The following is an 18,078-nucleotide window of genomic DNA, read 5'->3' on the forward strand; positions in this document are numbered from 1 at the left end:
TTGTCATTTGTTAGTGGGAGGATATGAGAAGTTTTGGAGATTTCTGCATTATGTTACTTACGTGTTTGTGTATTTAAAGAATTGGTATAGAGAAGTAGTAATCAGTTCTCAGGGTTAATATGCTTTTAGCTGCAGACAAATGCTTCAGTGTATATAATAACTTATATAGTTACCTTTCAGAACTTGGTTGAATAAATTCAAAGGTTATTTTGAAATATAGAGAAGTCAGATTTTATTTTTAAACTCTTTAGGAAATTTATTTATTCATTTTTTTGAGAGAGAGAATCTCTCTCTCTTTTTTTTTAAATATATGAAATTTATTGTCAAATTGCTTTCCATATAACACCCAGTGCCCATCCCAACAGGTGTCCTCCTCAATATCCATCACCCACCCTCCCCCCCCCCCCATCAGCCCTCAGTTTGTTCTCAGTTTTTAAGAGTCTCTTATGCTTTGGCGAGACAGAGAGAGAGAGAGAGAGAATGAATGAGAGAATATCTCAAACAGGCTCCATGCTGTCAGCACAGAGCCCAACATGGGGCTCAATCCCACGAACTGTGAGATGACCTGAGCGGAAACCAAGAGTCAGATGTTTAACCGACTGAGCCACCCAGGCACCCCAGAAATAATTATTTTAAAATATTGTCTCTAGTATAAGTGATCACTGTTTCAGATGAGTTAGGAAAGAAAGAATAGATTGTGAAAAAGTAAATCTTTTCCACTGATAACTATACAGTGGAGAAGCAGACACTCCCGGCATTAACCAAATGGTCAAGCTTAGCATCACTAGTGATGTCATGTGGACCTCACATATCCCCTGTTGTGATGAGAAGGGCACCTCACTTCTATGACATTCTTTCTGTAAACTCAAGCACGGTCAAAAATATGAGAATAAAATCAGCTAAACACCTTGAGGGCATGTGCTACAGAATACCTGGCCAGTAACCCTCGAAACTCTTAAGGTCACGAAAAACAAAGACTAAGAAACTATCCCACACCAGAGGAGAGTGCGGATATATGATGATAAATGTTATGTATCCTAGAGTAGATCCTGAAACAGATAAGGACATTAATGGAAGAAACAGGTGAGACCTGAATAATGTCTGGGGTTTACTTAATAGGACCATACTGATGAAGGTTTGTTACTTTTTTTTTTTTTTTTTTTTAAATTTTTTTTTTCAACGTTTTTTATTTATTTTTGGGACAGAGAGAGACAGAGCATGAACGGGGGAGGGGCAGAGAGAGAGGGAGACACAGAATCGGAAACAGGCTCCAGGCTCCGAGCCATCAGCCCAGAGCCTGACGCGGGGCTCGAACTCACGGACCGCGAGATCGTGACCTGGCTGAAGTCGGACGCTTAACCGACTGCGCCACCCAGGCGCCCCAGGTTTGTTACTTTTGATGGATGTACCATAGTAACATGAGGTGGTAACATTAGGAGAAAGTGAAACTGAATGAGGGGTATATGGGAACATTCTGTACTATCTTTGCAACTTTTCTGTAAATCTAAGATTCCAAAATAAGTTTATTTAAAAGGTAAAGTTATATTTTCTAATTCCATTCTACACATTTATTGAATGCCTGTTAAGTGCAAGGCAGTGTGCTCACTACTGCAGGAGATAGTGTGTAAGACACTTTACCTGCTCCTGTCCCTAAGGAGTTGTTATTCTGTTGGGGACTGAGACAGCTGAAGCAAAGCAGAACATGATGGAACCTGTGCTAAGTATTTTATTTTTTATTTTATTTTTTTAGGTTTTATTTATTTTGAGAGAGAGAACAGAGAAGAGTCAGAGAGAGAAGGAGAGAGTGAGAATCTCAAGCAGGTTCCACACTGCCAGTGCGGAGCCCGATGTGGGGCTCAGACTCATGAACTGAGAGATCATGATCTGAGCCAAAGTTGGAGTCTTAACAGACTGAGCCACCCAGGCGCCCCATGAAGCCTGTGCCAAGAATTAAGATGCTTTGGGGTCTGGGGTTGGAGAGTAAGACATTAAATGAAAGCTGTTAAATATCCCGTGCCCACCCCACCCAATATATACACCAAAGAGACAGCATTTAGAATGAACTTTGGGCAGGATTTTAGTAACCACAGGCATTAGAAAGGAAATATATATCATTCCCACCAGCTTGGGCTCACGACCTGCTCTGCCAGTTACTAGCTCTATGACCTTGGGTGAGTCATTTAATATCCTTGTCTTTGTTCTTCATTTGTAAGGTAGGATTAATGATTCCTATCTCAAAGCATTGTGAGAATCACAGGAGGTATGCATGTAGTTTAGCAAAGCATCTGACACATAATAAGCTCTTAAGGTGAACTATTAGAACTAGAGGGAGGCATGTATTGATGTAACACCATCAAGAGAGGTGTGGGGCCCCAGAAAGTATAGAATGTTTGGGAAAATATTGTAGTATATGTTTAGAAGGATGAATTGGGACCATCTTGTAAGTGCTTTAATTTACAAGCTGAGGAGTTTGAACTTTTTTGGTGGTTATTGGGAAGTCTTTGAAAATCTTTGTGTAGGAGGGAGTAAAGAGATTGAGTCTGAGTTTTAAGATTAATTTGTTAGAAGTGTGAGGGGAGTATTAGAGATTCTCACATGGGCTGCTGCCCTCCCAGTCACTTGGTGAATTACATTAGTGTCCCTTTAGCTTTGAATTCTATGAAACCGGTAGTTCAAAATGCTCTGGATGATTAATGTTGTGTGATGGTAGTCTGTTACATGTAACTGGGGACCTCAAAGGCAGGACCACCAATATGCAGATACGTTTAATGTGTGTTTAGTATTATAAAAAAAAAAAGGTCATTGATATTTTCAGAGATACTGGTTTAGAACTCCTTTTGTAGGTGATGCTTTTGGTTTTGCACCCCCCCCCCCCCCCTTTTAAAGCAGTTTAAGCAGATAAGAGCTAAACAGTACTTTATTGACTTCCTGTGAAGCTTGTTGAAAGAAGTTCCGTTGTATCTATTTTTAAAGCTGATTACTCTGAGCAGAGGATGCTGCTATTGAGTTATAAATGTCATGTCACTATGTTCTCAGTCAGCATTCTTTGGATGACATTAGTGTTTGCATGTAAGGTTTTTGGAGTCCAGTGACTAGGAAAGCAGCATAGTTATCACTGAAATGGTACCAGTACATGAAGTACTTACAAACACTGATCATTTCACCATTCAACAGTATAATTAATTTGTCATCATCTCTGTGGAGTCCTTAGCCCACACCATGGCTAAATGTCAAAAAATGGGTTATATTGACCTCATTTGGGAGAATGTTTTACAACTTCAAAATGATACTGTATAATGTTGTGTAGCTATTTATGAATCATTGTATTAAAAGTGTTAATCACTTTGAAATTTACCCACTGGGAAATACAGGTTCATTGGGTCCACAAATACTAAAATACATTTCAGCCTAAATTATTGGGGTTTCCCCCCAGTGTTTTACTATGAAAATTTTCATTCATACAGAAACATTGAAAGAACTTTACACCAATCCTATACCTGTCCCCTAGATTCTACAAGTGACTAAATTATAAAAGGAAAGTCTTGCTTCCTTTGCTTTAAAAATCAAAGAAACTTCTTTCTGAGTCTTTGAACCATTTTCACATGAGACAGTATTTTGAAATGGCTGAGATGATTTTTGATGTTTCTGTGTTACCTTTTTTAAATGTTTTTAACACTTATTTCACATTTAATATTTATTTTTGAGAGCAAGAGCAACCAAGGGGGATAGAGCGATGGGGATAGAGGATCCTAAGTAGGCTCCGTGCTGACAGCAGAGAGCCTGATGCAGGGCTTGAACTTAGGGACTGTGAGATCATGACCTGAGCTGAAGTCTGATGCTCAACAGACTGAGCCACCCAGGCACCCCTGTGTTATTTCTTCAGAAAGAAAATTGAGTAAAATAATTCACAGATTCTGGCATTTAGCAAGTCTCTAATGTTAGAATGTATAACAATATTTAAAAAAAATTTTTTTAAAGTTTATTTTGAGAGAGAGAGCACAGGCAGGGAAGGGACAGAAAGAAAAGGAGAGACAGAATCCCAAGCAGGCTCTGCAACAACCTCACAGAGCCCGATGGCAGGGCTTGAACTCATGAACTATGAGATCATGAACCTGAGCTGAGATCAAGAGTCGGACACTTAACCAACTGTGCCACCCAGGCACCCCCAAATAGGTAACAGTATTTAATTACCACATTAGATTAACAGGCTCTGTGTTGACAGCAGAAAACCCAGCATGGGGCTTGAACTCACGATCCACGAGATCCCAACCTGAGCCAAAGTCGGTCACTTAACCAACTGATCCACCCACGCATCCCCTCCAGGAAATACATTTTAGATCTCTAGTCTTTTTAACTATTCTCACATATATTTTCACATACTCCTTTGTAGAAAGAATAGACAGACCATGCTTGTGAGTTACAGAATTTATTACTATCAAAATGGAGTTTTTTGGGTTTTTTTAAGGACTGTGCTTTAAGTTCATGTATTTATTTTGAGAGAGAAAGCACAAGTAGGGGAGGGGCAGATAGAAGGGAGCAAGGATCCCAAGCAGGCTCCACACTGGCAGTCCAGAGCCCTCCATGGTTTTTGAAATCACCAACTGTGAGATCATGACCTGAGCTGAAGTAGACACCTAACCAACTGGGCCACTCGGGCGCCCCCAAAATGGAGTTTCAGAAAAGTAACCCTAAGTGAGAATGTCTTTATGAATATGTTGGACTAACTGTATTGTAAGTCATCATTGTTTTCTAAAAGATCTCAATCTCTTAATACTTATTTCTGAAAAGTCCTTTTCTTCGTGCAATAAATTGTTGCTATACTTGGAAGGGATGGAGCATTCTCATTAAAGCAAGAGTGGTGCCATTCTCAGTATTCCTCTTAAATGTTCATAAATTGTAACATAAAGAGTTAATTTATCTCCCCATACTATGTTCTTTTTTTCATTTCCTCTTTCTCTGCAAAGTACTTTGTGGCCATGAGTTCTAAAGATGGCTTGTTTTTCAGTATTTTGTGTGGTAAGTTCATTGGTTGGAATCGTTTGAAGAGTTTTCTGTTTATCTCGTGTTCATATAAAGGCTACTTTTCAACACTGTTCTGTTTGATTTATAGAAATGGTGATTGCAATTCGTATCAAGTTGTATTTATCTTTCTACTTTAGAAGCTAAAGCAGGAGCTATATTGCTTCTTTAATCTTTAATATAGCTATGTATTGGTGACATAGAAATCTTAGTCCCTTATTAACTGAAACTATACACAGAAAATGGAACCATTATTTTAGGCCTCAGGTACAAAGGTATGTTGGCTTGTAGAGTAGGACCTGAGTTAGGGGGAAAGAGCTGACACTGGTCTGAACTTTGAAAACAATTGACACTGTATACTGAGTCAGCATTCGATTATTATGGGGAAGTTGTGAGCTAAGAGAAGAGGAGGAGGGAAGCTAGAGGGTAGCATTTGTGGTTACTTAGGTGTAGATGTTTGGTGTCAAAGGTAATAAAAATGGGAGCACCTGGGTGGCTCAGTTGGTTGAGCATCCAACTTCGGCTCGGGTCATGATCTCACGGTTTGTGAGTTTGAGTCCCGCTTCGGGCTCTGTGCTGACAACTTGGAGCCTGGACCCTGCTTGGGATTCTGTCTCTCTCTCTCTCTCTCTCCCTTTCTCTCTCTCCCTTTCTCTCTCTCTCTCTCTCTCTGCCCCTCCCCCACTTGCTCCCTGTCTCGCTCTCAAAAATAAACATTAAAAAAAATGACTTCCTTCTTCAAATACCTCATGAGTTAAAGTAAAACCTGTATTACTTGCTACTGCTGGAACTTAAGAAAAGTTTTGTCTTCAGGGTATTTATAAAAAAAATAGAACAGTTGTGTTCCTTTGTGGCTCTTTGGAGAATTGTTAGAACATATTGTATGAATTGAAGTAACTGCTGACAGAATTTTGAAAAGTATTGCTTACCTCGTAATAAGCTAAATATCCATCACGCCTCGTTGTTCTAAGATTACATGTTTAGACGGATTCTGCTGATGAAACTCAGCCTTATACACAGCACTCAACCATAAGCCAGCGGCCTTAAAATGTTATTGAACAGAATTTCAACTCAGATCAGTTACAAAATGCTGTGACCCATGGGCTTTTATAGATATTTAATTTCCTTTTAAGAAGTATGATGCTTATGGTGCACAACTCTGGTGGTTTTCAGAAATGTAAGTTGGCTTTTTGGGGATGCATCCTTGAGTAGGAAAGTGTCTCAAATTGATTTTCAGTAACTATTTCAGTCAGCACTTTGAGCTGCTCTTAGGTGCCTGGTGCCATTACATCCTTGTGGTCAATAACTTTCCCTTTTCTTTTCTTTCTCTCTCTCTCTCTTTTTTTTTTTTTTTTTTTTTTTGGTGGCTTCACAAATTAAAATAGCTTTCTGCTCATTATGATTTTGGTGTGTATATTTTATCTCTGATCCAGCATCGTGCTGGACCCTTGGTAGATCTCTCTGGAACATTCTTTGAAAAGATGCCAACACAGCTCAGTCATCCCAGACTCCCTTCTTGCCCCTGCTTCAGACTTGGCTTAGAAATCAACTCTGAAAAGAGAGGTTCCTAAGACGACCCTCTCTAAAACAACAACTCTCCGTGACTCTCTTCTCATAGGCTGCATTGTTTTTCTGCCGAGCACTTTTCTCCCACCACCTGATGCTCTCCCATGGGAACAGGAATGCCAAAAAGCCAGATTTTGTTTTGTTCATAGCTGCATCCATCCCTAGAGCCTAGCACTAGTAGGCAGTGTTTTCTGAAGGTATAACGAAGGTTAGAAATTGTGGCAGCTGCCCAAAGCGATGTAAATACCCGTTAGAAATGGATTTAGCTCTCGTGTACATAGATAACTATAGTACAAGAGGGGTTCAGATGACATGAGAGCTGCGGTGAACGTGCTGTGGGTATTTGAGTGGTTTATTACTTCTAGCTGTCTTCTTAGGAAATGACATTTAAGCTGTGTCTTATTTCAGACTAGGGAAACTGATAAGCAGAGGCTTATAGGTGGGAAAGTGAACAAGGGTAGTATGTATGAGAAAAGATGACGTATTCAGTTTGGCTAGAACATACTCGTGAAGAAGTAAGAAATTAAGAGAGGTAGCTTAGATTCAAGTCAGCGGAAAGTCTTCAAATCAAAATTGAGTTTGGGTTTTGTCCCCCTGGCAGTGTGGAAATTGTTTTTTCCCCTCCTTAAAAAGGCAGTTGTATATGTGGCAGGATTCGCCTTCACGGGAGGAGACTGAAGACTGAAGTCTGTTTTTGTTATTGTATTTAATTTTAATTCCAGTTGGTTAACGTACAGTGTAATAATGGGGTGCCTGGGTGGCTCAGTTGGTTAAGCGTCCGACTTTTGATTTCGGCTCAGGTCATGATCTTGCGGTTTCATGGGTTCGAGCCCTATGTCCATGCTGAATCTGCTTCGGATTCTCCCTCTCTCTTTCCCTCCCCCGCTTGTTTTCTCTCGGTCTCTCTCAAAATAAATTTTAAAAAACCTGTAATATTCGTTTTAAGATGTACAGTTTAGTGATTCTACACTTGCATTCATCACCCCGTGCTCATCATAAGTGCCCTCCTTAATCCCCACCATCTGTTTCACCCGTCTCCCACCCTCCTCCCCTCTGTTAACCATCAGAGTTCCCTGTAGTTAAGAGTCTGTTTCTTGGTTTGCCTATCTTATTTCCTTTACTCATATGTTTCTTAAATTACATGTATGAGTGAAATCATATGGTATTTGTCTTTCTCTGCCTGACTTATCTCACTTAGTATTGTACTTTCTAGCTCCATGCATGTGGTTGCAAATGGGAAGCTTTCATTTTTTATAGCAGAGTAATAGTTCATTGTGTGTGTATACACACACACACACACACACACACACACACACACATCTTTATCCATCAGTCAGTGGACACTTGGGCTGCTTCCATAATTTGGCTACTATAAATAATGCTGCTATAAACATAGGGGTTCATGTATCTCTTTGAACCAGTGCTTTTGTAATTTTTGGGTAAATCCCCAGTAGTGCAATTACTAGATTGTAGGATCGTTCTATTTTTACCTTTTTTTTTTTTTTTAAAGGCTGAGACCTAATCATAGGACTAGAGACCACTCCCCTCCTCCTCCCCCTCCCCCAACCACATTTTTTTGGTAATGTTTATTTTTGAGAGAGAGAGACAAAGTGTGAGCAGGGGAGGGACAGAGACAGAGGAAGGCACAGAATTTGAAGCAGGCTCCAGGCTCCGGTGCTGTCACCACAGAGCCCGAAGTGGGGCTCGAACCCACCAACCGGGAGATCATGACCTGAGCTGAAGTCGGACATCAACCGACTGAGTCACCCAGGCGTCCCTATTTTTACCTTCTTGAGGTACCACCGTATGGTTTTCCACAGTGGCTACAGCAGTTCACTTCCTACCAACTGTGCATGAGGGTTCCTTTTTCTCCCCGTCCTCACCAACAATTGTTTCTTGTGTGTTGATAGGAGCCATTCTGACAGGTGTGAGGTGATATCTCTTTGTGGTTTTCATTTGCATTGCCCTGATGTTGAGTGATGTTGAACATCTTTTCACGTGTCTGTTGGCCATCTGTGTGGAAGACTAAAGTTTGAATTGTGGAGTAGGTGGGGGAGGGTAGCAACGAACTTCAATTAAAATCATGTAGTTTAAAGGTAGGAAGACAACAGTGGTCAGCAAATTGACAAATAGGTCAGATATGGAGAATAAGGGAGGGGGAAGAAGCCGAGATAACTCTGAGCTTTATATTTATATATATATATACTTCAGAAACTCTTTATTTAAAAAAATTTTTTTTAATGTTTATTTTCGAGAGAGCACGCACATGCGCTCCTGCGTGCAGGCGGGGAAGGGGCAGAGAGAGAGGGAGACAGAGGATCCAAAGTGGGCTCTGTGCTGAGAGTGGAGAGCCCGATGTGAGGCTTGAACCCATGAAACCGTGGTGAGATCATGACCTAAGTCGGAGCTGGATGCTTAACTGACTGAATCACCCAGGCGCCCTTCTAAGGTTTTGAATTTGTGGGAAGTAAGATGGTGTTGTCGTTACAGAGAATATGAAGACAGAACAGATTTGAGAAGGAAGATTAATTTAATTTTGAACATGTTGCTTTGAGGTGTTAGCATGTGAATGGAGAAGTATAGTTGGCAGTTGGAAAGTTACCAAATTTTAAGATTTGGGAATCGCTTGCAGAGTGGTTTCTCAAGCTTCTGATTGTGAAGGAAGAGTCAAGAGATTACACGGAGAGAGAAAAGAAAGTAGCCGAGAGCATATTCTTGGGAAATAGCTCTGTTGAGAGAATAGGAAGAAAAGCCAAAGAAAGACAAAGCCAGTAGGAGAACCAAGAGAGGACAACATGAGAGAAACCAAAGAAAGATACTTTCAGGAGGAAATAAGAGTCCTGAAAAAGCTGTTAAAACCTTGAGAGTGTGATATAATATCTTCTTGGTCATATTATACATATATTACTCTGCTGTACTGTTTAGCATAGTTTGTTTTGTTTTTTGTGTTTTTAATATTTAAGTAACCTATACCCGCAGTGTGGGACTTAAACTCACGACGCTGAGATCAAGAGTCGCATGTTTTCTGTCTGAGCCAGCCAGGCGCCCCAGCATAGTTCTTTACACATAGGAAGTTCTCAACAATTTAGCATAACCTAAGGAAATCCTGGGCTCTCACTTGTTTCTCTTTAAAGATTAACATTTGGCAGAATGTGATCTATGTTTATTGAGGTTCGGTCTACTGTGTCCCGCTGACGACTTGAAAGTAAGGTCATTGGGAATAATTGGTGCTTGGCACGTTTTCTACCAAGTTCTGTGTTGCAGAATTCTTCTGAGATATATTTGTGATATATTCTTTTTGTTTGTTTGTTTTTAAAGTTTATTTATTTTTGAGAGAGTAGGGGAGGGACAGAGAAGGAGGGAGAAACAGGATCCCAAGAGGGATTGATGCGGGACTCAATCGCACAAATTGGAAGATCATGACCAGAGTTGAAATCAAGAGTCAGATGCTAACTGCCTGAGCCACCCAGGCGCCCCTAAAAATTTTATTTTTAAGTACTCTCTATACCCAATGTGAAACTTGGAACCCACAACCCCAAGATCAAGTGTCGCATGTTTTACCAGCTGAGCCAACCAGGCACCCCATTCTGTGATACAGCCTTGATCTTTATGATTTTTGTTACAACTTTGGTAAAATAGTAAAAGTTCTAGCAAGCCATAATGGAAGGATCTCCGAGTGCCAAGAGGAGAACTGCTGATGGAACTCAGGGATTGGATAAGTGCGTGTATTCCTGTCTCACACTTGATCTATTTAGCATATGAATTATTTTAAGACTGTCTTCAAGGAATATATTATCACTTTTGTAGGTGCTTTCAGAAAACAAATAGGAAACTAGAAAGAGAATAACTTGCTACAAGTGCAAGAAGACATATCAGGAAAGTGGAGCGGATTTGTTGAAAAGCTGACTGGAAAGATTTCAGTAGCATTTTGCACAAGAGTCAGGGCTAGAGAGACTTGGTTACTTTGGTGCAGCATTTTATACATTAAAGACAAAGATGGGATCTCCATTATAACATAAAGAGAAAAGTAAAGAGAATTTTTAGATGAGCAAATTTGATTATGAATTGACTTGAAATTTTATAAGCCACTCATGACAAGAATAGACTTTTGAATACAGAAATACCAATGACTGAGACAAAGGGAAGGTAGTGCAGCCGGTAGCTGGTTTGGTGCTTAACAGTAAAGCATCTGTCTATGTCTTTTCTGTGTGACAGCACATTAAAGGTAAGAAAGGTAATCTGATTACAGTATACACCTAGGGGTGCCTGGCTGGCTCAGTCGGTGGAGCATGTGACTCTTTAATTTTAGAGAGAGAGAGAGTGCTAGCAGAGGGGGTGGGGAATCTTAACGTGTGCGGCTCAGTCCCACGACCCTCAGATCATGACCTGAGCCAAAATCAAGAATTGGACGCTTAACCGAATGAGCCGCCCAGGTGCCCCAACACAGTGATTACATAACTCAGTACATTAAGCTGTGTGGCATCTTTATGATTCCATTCATTAAGCAGAGATTAAACAGGTTATTAGAATAAGTTCCCTGATGGTCAAAGCAAAATAGTAGCATATTCACTTAGAAATGTTTACACGGTTTGGATTTTAGCACTTCAGTTTTGGTATAGGATGAGGAGTTGTTTTGGTAAAACTTAACCTCTTTAAGGTCTGATTTAAGTGAAAATATTTGTTAGGTCTTAGATATTTAAATTGAGAATTGTCATTTATTAATTTATTAGTAATTTATTTTTTAATTTGTGTGAGTCGTATGATGATTCGTTTTAAAATCCAGAATAGCTTATACAAAGCTATTCTGATTATTTTGCTTTGTTAGCATTTCGTCTCTTTTGTGAGTAGATTAGTAGAGGTGTTCAAGTAAGTACCTTTATTTGAGTCCTCTGTCATCTTCAAAACGTGGATTTGTTCATATTAGTGAATACTCAGAGGTATTTGGCTTGAGTTAGATTAGAAGCCTTAAAATATATTCCTGTTAAATTTTTTCTATTTACTATAGGACATCTTTTGAATGGAGGGAATGGGAGTGGATCTAGTGAGTGCCACAGTCTTTGCTCTGTTATATCTGCATCTTTCATATGATGTTAGAGCAAAAACAGTTTCTGAAGCCCTGCTTTGAACACAGATAGTATCACAGAGTATTTCATATGTCAACAGCACATTTCCTTCCTCTCTCCTTTCCTAGTTTTATAATATCTCTGAATAATATTGATCAGAAAGTATATTGGAAGAGGTTCTTCGTAAATGTATATTCATGTTCATATTAATTACACACCTGACATGGTTGATTTCAGTGAATTTAAAATAAAAATAACTATGTGTTTAATTATTGCACTTCTGATCATTTGTAGGCGAAACCTAACCAAACTGTCCCTGATCTTCAGCCACATGCTGGCGGAACTAAAAGGAATCTTTCCAAGTGGACTTTTTCAAGGAGACACATTTCGGATTACGAAAGCAGACGCTGCAGAATTTTGGAGGAAAGCTTTTGGGGAAAAGTAAGTGCTCAAATAATTTGAACTATGAAAAACTAAAGCATATGTTTTGGCCTTTTGTGTATTTTTTAATTTTTTATCTAATTTTTAACTTTTTTTCCTTTTTTTTTTTTTTAATGTTTATTTTATTTTGAGAGCGAGAAAGAGTGGGGGAGGAGCAGAGAGGGAGAGAGAGAAAGAATCCCAACCAGGCCTCCTGCTCAGCACGAAGCCCGACACAGGGCTTGATGTCACAAGTGATCTCACAACTGTGAGCTGAAATCAAGAGTCAGATGCTGAACCAACTGAGCCACCCAGCTGCCCCAACTTCTTTTAAGTAAACTCTAACCCCAGTGTGGAGCTCGAAATCACAACCCTGAGTCATATGGTCTTCTGACTGAGCCCCTACTTATTTTTTTATGAATGAAATAATACGGAAAAGCATAGAGAAAAATAACGAACATGAATGTACAGTAGCTTCCCCCCTCCCCCCCTTATCTGCAGTCTTACTTTCCATGGTCTCAGTTCCCTGCGGTCAACTGTGGTCCAGAAGCAGGTGATCCTCCTGATGCTTCATCAGAAGGTCACTAGTAGCCTAACACTACATCACAGTGCCTACGTGATTCACCTCCCTTCATCACATCACTTAGGCATTTTATCATCTCACATCACCCACGACAAGAAGGGTATGTACCGTAAGATATTGTGAGAGAGAAAGATCATATTTCTATAACTTCCATTACAGTATATTGTTATAGTTCTATTTGAGTAGTTATTGTTCTTAATCTCTCAGTGTGCCTAATTTAGAAATTAAATTTTATCTTAGGTGTGTGTGTGTGTATAGGACGAAGCATAATACAGATAGGGTTTGGTATTACTGTGTTTGCAGACGTCCACTGAGGGTTTTTGCAAAGTATCCTTTGCAGATAAGGGAGGATGTACTGTATCTGCTTCCCTGCTTTGGTGTAAATAGTTAACTTTTTTTTCTTTTTGGAGAAAATTTCGCAGATTCAATTGAGACCCGTGCTCTTTGTTTGAATATTTATTTCTTTTTCTCCCCATCCGTTCTGCTGTTAATGGACATATGTTTCACATTATTTGCTATCACAAACCGCTGAGGTGAACAAAATTATATTCACCTTCATAGGCAGGAGCTTCTTCATAGTTCCATGCTAGGAGCAAAATAGCCAAATCAGGGGGTTTCACATCCTCTGCTTTGCCAGATATTGCCCAGTTGCTTTCCAAAGTGGTTATACTAGTTTATGTCCCTGTGAGTAGTGTACATAAATTCCAGTGGCTCCACAGTCTGGCTAACACTGGTGATGTGAATTGGGTGTCATATTTTGCTTTACAGTCCTGATGACATGGGAGACTGAGCATCTTTTCACAGGTGTGACCAGTCAGGATTCTTACCCTAACTTGCCTATTCCTCTTCCTGACTCGTCCTTTTTACTACTCTTTCTCCTCTTGTAAGATACGGATTGTCTGTTAGTTACTTACATTACAAGTATCTTCTAATCCGTAGCTGGTTTTTCCACTTTCCTTATATTGTCTTTTGATGTATAGAAGTTTTAAATTCGACAGACAGATTCATGAATTAAGCTTATGCTCTTAAGTATTAATATAAATGTCCTTGTATGTCCTCTGAAACTTTGGATCAAGGAAATGAAAAGATAGAAAACAATAAAAGTTTTTCATCGAATATACAGATCCTAATGTAAATTTCTTTTTAAATGCCACCTTTTTCAAAATATGTGTAAATGTAAAACATAGAATAATTAGTGATTTAAAAATCTGGGTAAAGAGGACGGGAATAAGTTTAACTTTGTTTCTTTTAACTTAATAACTACATTAGAAAAGAGTTCAAAATGCCACTTGATGTCTTAAAACTTTTCAAAGGCAATGAGCTTGTATTTTGAGAAATAGAAATCCCATAATATCTGGTGCTTGCCTTATCTGGGGTTTAATCACTTATATTAATAATTTATTCCTCATCCCTGTCAAACTCTGTTGCTCCTGTGCCATAAGCCTATTTCCTCCTGTCTCATCCTTGAGAGTGTGAGTTCCTCAAAGAACTCAGAATGTATTTCATGCTTTGAAAAAGTTATTTTGGGGGCCCCTGGGTGGCTCAGTCGGTTGAGCTTCTGACTTCGGCTCAGGTCATGATCTCGTGGTCCGTGAGTTTGAGCCCCGCGACGGTCTCTGTGCCTACAGCTCAGAGCCCGGAGCCTGCTCAGATTCTGTGTCTTCCTCTCTCTGTGCCCCTCCCCCACTCGCGCTTTGTCTCCCTCTGTCTCAAAAATAAACATTTAAAAAAAAATTAAAAAAAGAAAAGAAAAAGTTATTTTGGGGCGCCTAGGTGGCTCAGTTGGTTAAGTGTCCAACTCTTGGATTTTGGTTCAGGTTGTGATCTCACGGTTCGTGGGATCAAGCCCCATGTTGGACTCTGTGCTGACAGCCCGGAGCCTGCTTGCGATTCTCTCCCCTCCTCTCTCTGCCCTTCTCCCGCTCGTGCACGCACACATGCGTGTGCAGTCTCTCTCTCTCAAAATGAATAAATATTTAAAAAAATAAAAAACTTAGTTTAAACGTAAGCTTGCTGTTAATTGAGGCCTGGCCAGAGGTTGCATTTATTATATAAAAAGAGTAATTTCCTCTCTCTTTCCATGCTTCCCTAAATGGAACAAATGTGTGACGAAAGAGGAGAAAGGCGTTAGTTTGTGACCTTCTGCCAAAGAATAGTGGAAGAAGATGTCTCTGTTACTAATGTACGCATTAGAAAGTTAAATACATCGTTTACTCCCTTTCTCTTCTCAATCCAAAATATAGCTTAGCTTCTTTAAGAGAATTGAAATTGATTTTAAGACCTTCGTGTGGCTTTCTTTTCCTTGGTTATTTTAGCAATGCCCAGAATTGTCTGTTGTCTCACTCAGTGCCTTCCCTCCCACCCCCCACCCAGGACAATAGTCCCTTGGAAGAGTTTCCGACAGGCCCTTCACGAAGTGCATCCCATCAGTTCCGGGCTCGAGGCCATGGCTCTGAAATCCACTATTGATCTGACCTGCAATGATTATATTTCAGTTTTTGAATTTGACATCTTCACAAGACTCTTTCAGGTAGGATACTAAAAACAGAAAACTAACAACTAGTTGTTGCTACTTTTCTGAAGAGAGAGCTCTTTAAAAAAGTAACATTTGAAAGTCTATTGTATAAAAGTATTTTTAGTCTAGAAATTATAAGCAAAAAAAAAAAAAAAACCCCCACTGCCCTGTATTTCTATTTATTTATTTATTGGTAAAAATAACTATATGATCTGCTTTGTTCACCTCATATTTATTATCTCCTTTTGTTAGTGAGTAGTCTTCTTTTGCATTGTCTTAATGGTTTTGGAATGTCCAGAAAATGGGTATAATGTGATCTATTTAATCAGTTTCCTGTTGCTGGACATTATGTGTTTCCAACTTTTTCTCCTATTGTATTGAAATTCTTGACTGTTAACATTGAGAGCTTCGAAAGAGCTCATTTATTTCTTTCCATAAAGATAATGTGCGTGTAGCCAAACTTGCATAAGCCTTTGTTTGCAACTTCTTAGTTGCACGTGTGGGTCCTGCTGTTTCTCTGATTTTTTTGTTTGTTGCTATTTAACCTCACTCCTGTCAGTAGAACTGCGTTAGAATGTCGTGAATTTCATTTTATGAAAAAAATCTTTCTGTAAGTGTATATTTGTTTTCTCTTAGTTTTTGTAAGCTCTTATCTCAACCGTGTTTCCCTCAGAGTGACAACATAATTCAAAATTTGTGAGAGTAAATGGAGAGTTTATCATTGAGAATCAAGGTTGTTTGCCTTCTGTTTTTCATTGCTCTGAAGTTGGTTTTAGGTCTTGAGCTCAGTGGTCTGATTGAACTCTTGTTCCCTTAGCCGTGGTCCTCTTTGCTCAGGAACTGGAACAGTCTCGCTGTAACTCATCCCGGATACATGGCTTTCCTGACGTATGATGAAGTAAAAGCTCGGCTCCAGAAGTTCATTCACAAACCTGGAAGGTCGGTTCCTTGAAGCAAAGAGGTTTATCCTCCTATATCTTATTCTCTTGTGACCTTTGCCAGAAAGGAGGAAACACCATCTTGCGTTAGTTCCCCAGCGGCCACGTTTCTTTACTGGGATTGCTGTCCGTTCACCAGAGGAGTTGACGGATTCAGATCTTAGGGTTTGACAAATGCTTTCAAGCCACTTAAAAATTGAGCTTATGTGTTTCTTGCTTTTGCTCTGTAGTCATCGTGGAATCTATTATTGGTGGTCCTTTTGATTTTTGTCTCTGTCTCCGCTTCCACCCGAATACAAGTATGTAAAAGGTTCTGTTCCTCACCGTTCACAGTTACATTTTCCGGCTCAGCTGCACTCGTCTGGGTCAGTGGGCTATTGGGTACGTCACTGCTGACGGGAACATTCTCCAGACAATCCCACACAATAAACCTCTCTTCCAAGCCCTGATTGACGGCTTCAGGGAAGGCTTGTGAGTATCTACTGTTTGTCATCTGCTGGAGTCTAGGGACTTAGGGGTTGTGAAACTTGACCATCAGTGACTTTATTCCAGGGTTCTTTTGCAGTTTAAGATTCAAGGAGCGTCTTAACAGGTTATATTGTTTCGACCTCCAGGTTCTGGAGGACTTTTGTTTTTATTTAAAAGGAGTCATAGGGGTTGGCAAACTATGGCTCGAAGCTGTTGTTAGCTGTGAGGCTGGCTGTTGTGGTACAGCCCGCACCTAAGACAGGTTTTCCCTTTTCAAGTGTTACTTAAAAAACAACAACCAGAGAAGAATACATGACACAGACAGACTTACGTGGCTTGCAGAGCCAAAAATAGTTACCGTCTGGCCCTTTACTGAAAAAGTTGTCAGCCTCTCAGACGATAGAGCCTGGGGCATTGTGGCCTAGAGAAAGAGCTATCAGTGTTTGGGAATATCTTCTTGGAACTGTTCTGTTTTTGTTTTGTTTTGTTTTGGTTTGTTTTGAGAGAGAGAGAGAGAGAGTGCAAGTGGGAGAGAGGGGCAGAGGGAAGGAGAGAGAATCTTAAGCATGCTCCATGCTCAACGTGGAGGCCGATGTGGGGCTTGATCCCTCAACCCTGGGATCATGACCTGAGCCGAAATCAAGATTCGGATGCTCAACCTGCTGAGCCACCCAGGCGCCCCTGTATGTTTTTTTGAAGTATTAGTAAGATACATCTTTGTACTTATGCAAAACTGCCCTTTTAGAATGAGAGAATTGCTAGATAAAATTTGTCTTGTCTTGGTAGCAGTTACAAATTAGCTTTAGTAAAACCCCGAGGCTGGTTACTCTTTTTACAGCTATCTGTTTCCAGATGGACGGAATCAGAATCCTGACCTGACAGGCTTGTGTGAACCAACTCCCCAAGACCACATCAAAGTGACCCAGGTGAATTTTGTTGTATGGTGTAACCATAGCTCTGGAGGCGAGCTTTTGTATGTACTTTACAGAACTGACAGTTCTCTTGTATTAAGTGATTGAAACATTTACATTTATGTATTTTTATCCTTTTTTTAATGTTTATTTTTGAGAGAGACAGAGGGCAAGTGGGGGAGGGGCAGAGAGAGAGGGAGACACAGAATGTGAAACAGGCTCCAGGCTCCGAACTGTCAGCACCGCGCCCGACGTGCGGCTCGAACCCACGAACCTCAAGATCATGACCTGAGTGGAAGGCGGGTGTTTGAGCCACCCGGGCGCCCCAGAACATTTACATTTTAAACCATTGACTAGATTAGTGAATTTATGTGTGTGTGGTTTCTCTAAAGAACTTAAAATAGGACCGAGACCGAGTGCTTTTTTTCTCTCTTAACGAGAGACTATTGACCACTTTCGTACAAGCAAAATTTGTATAGAAAATAAGTCTTTAGTTTTTCTGTTGTTAGTATTTACAGTTACAGTCGGTAACAGTACAGTTAGAGTTCAACAAATATCTGAATGGGCTGAGTAATCTCTTTAATTTCTTTTTAAT

The 18,078-nt window shown here is 40.0% G+C and overlaps 1 protein-coding gene across 5 annotated transcripts in view; it reads left to right on the forward strand.

The window, feature by feature from the left end:
- The window catches only part of CBL (Cbl proto-oncogene), an 84,331-nt gene that overhangs the window by 37,998 nt on the left and 28,255 nt on the right, over positions 1-18,078 (forward strand). For 3 of the 5 annotated variants that reach the window (XM_042905948.1, XM_042905949.1, XM_042905947.1), the window contains exons 3-7: positions 11,943-12,089; positions 15,025-15,181; positions 15,984-16,105; positions 16,438-16,575; positions 17,411-17,498. In XM_042905948.1, the coding sequence (XP_042761882.1) occupies positions 11,943-12,089; positions 15,025-15,181; positions 15,984-16,105; positions 16,438-16,575; positions 17,411-17,498 (652 nt within the window). Of the gene's footprint in view, positions 1-577; positions 1,084-5,694; positions 6,197-11,942; positions 12,090-15,024; positions 15,182-15,983; positions 16,106-16,437; positions 16,576-17,410; positions 17,499-18,078 lie in introns of those variants that run through there. The other 2 variants (XM_042905950.1, XM_042905951.1) reach the window with 2 other exon arrangements.

Source organism: Panthera leo, chromosome D1 (genome assembly GCF_018350215.1).
Source record: "Panthera leo isolate Ple1 chromosome D1, P.leo_Ple1_pat1.1, whole genome shotgun sequence".
NCBI lineage: Eukaryota > Metazoa > Chordata > Mammalia > Carnivora > Felidae > Panthera > Panthera leo.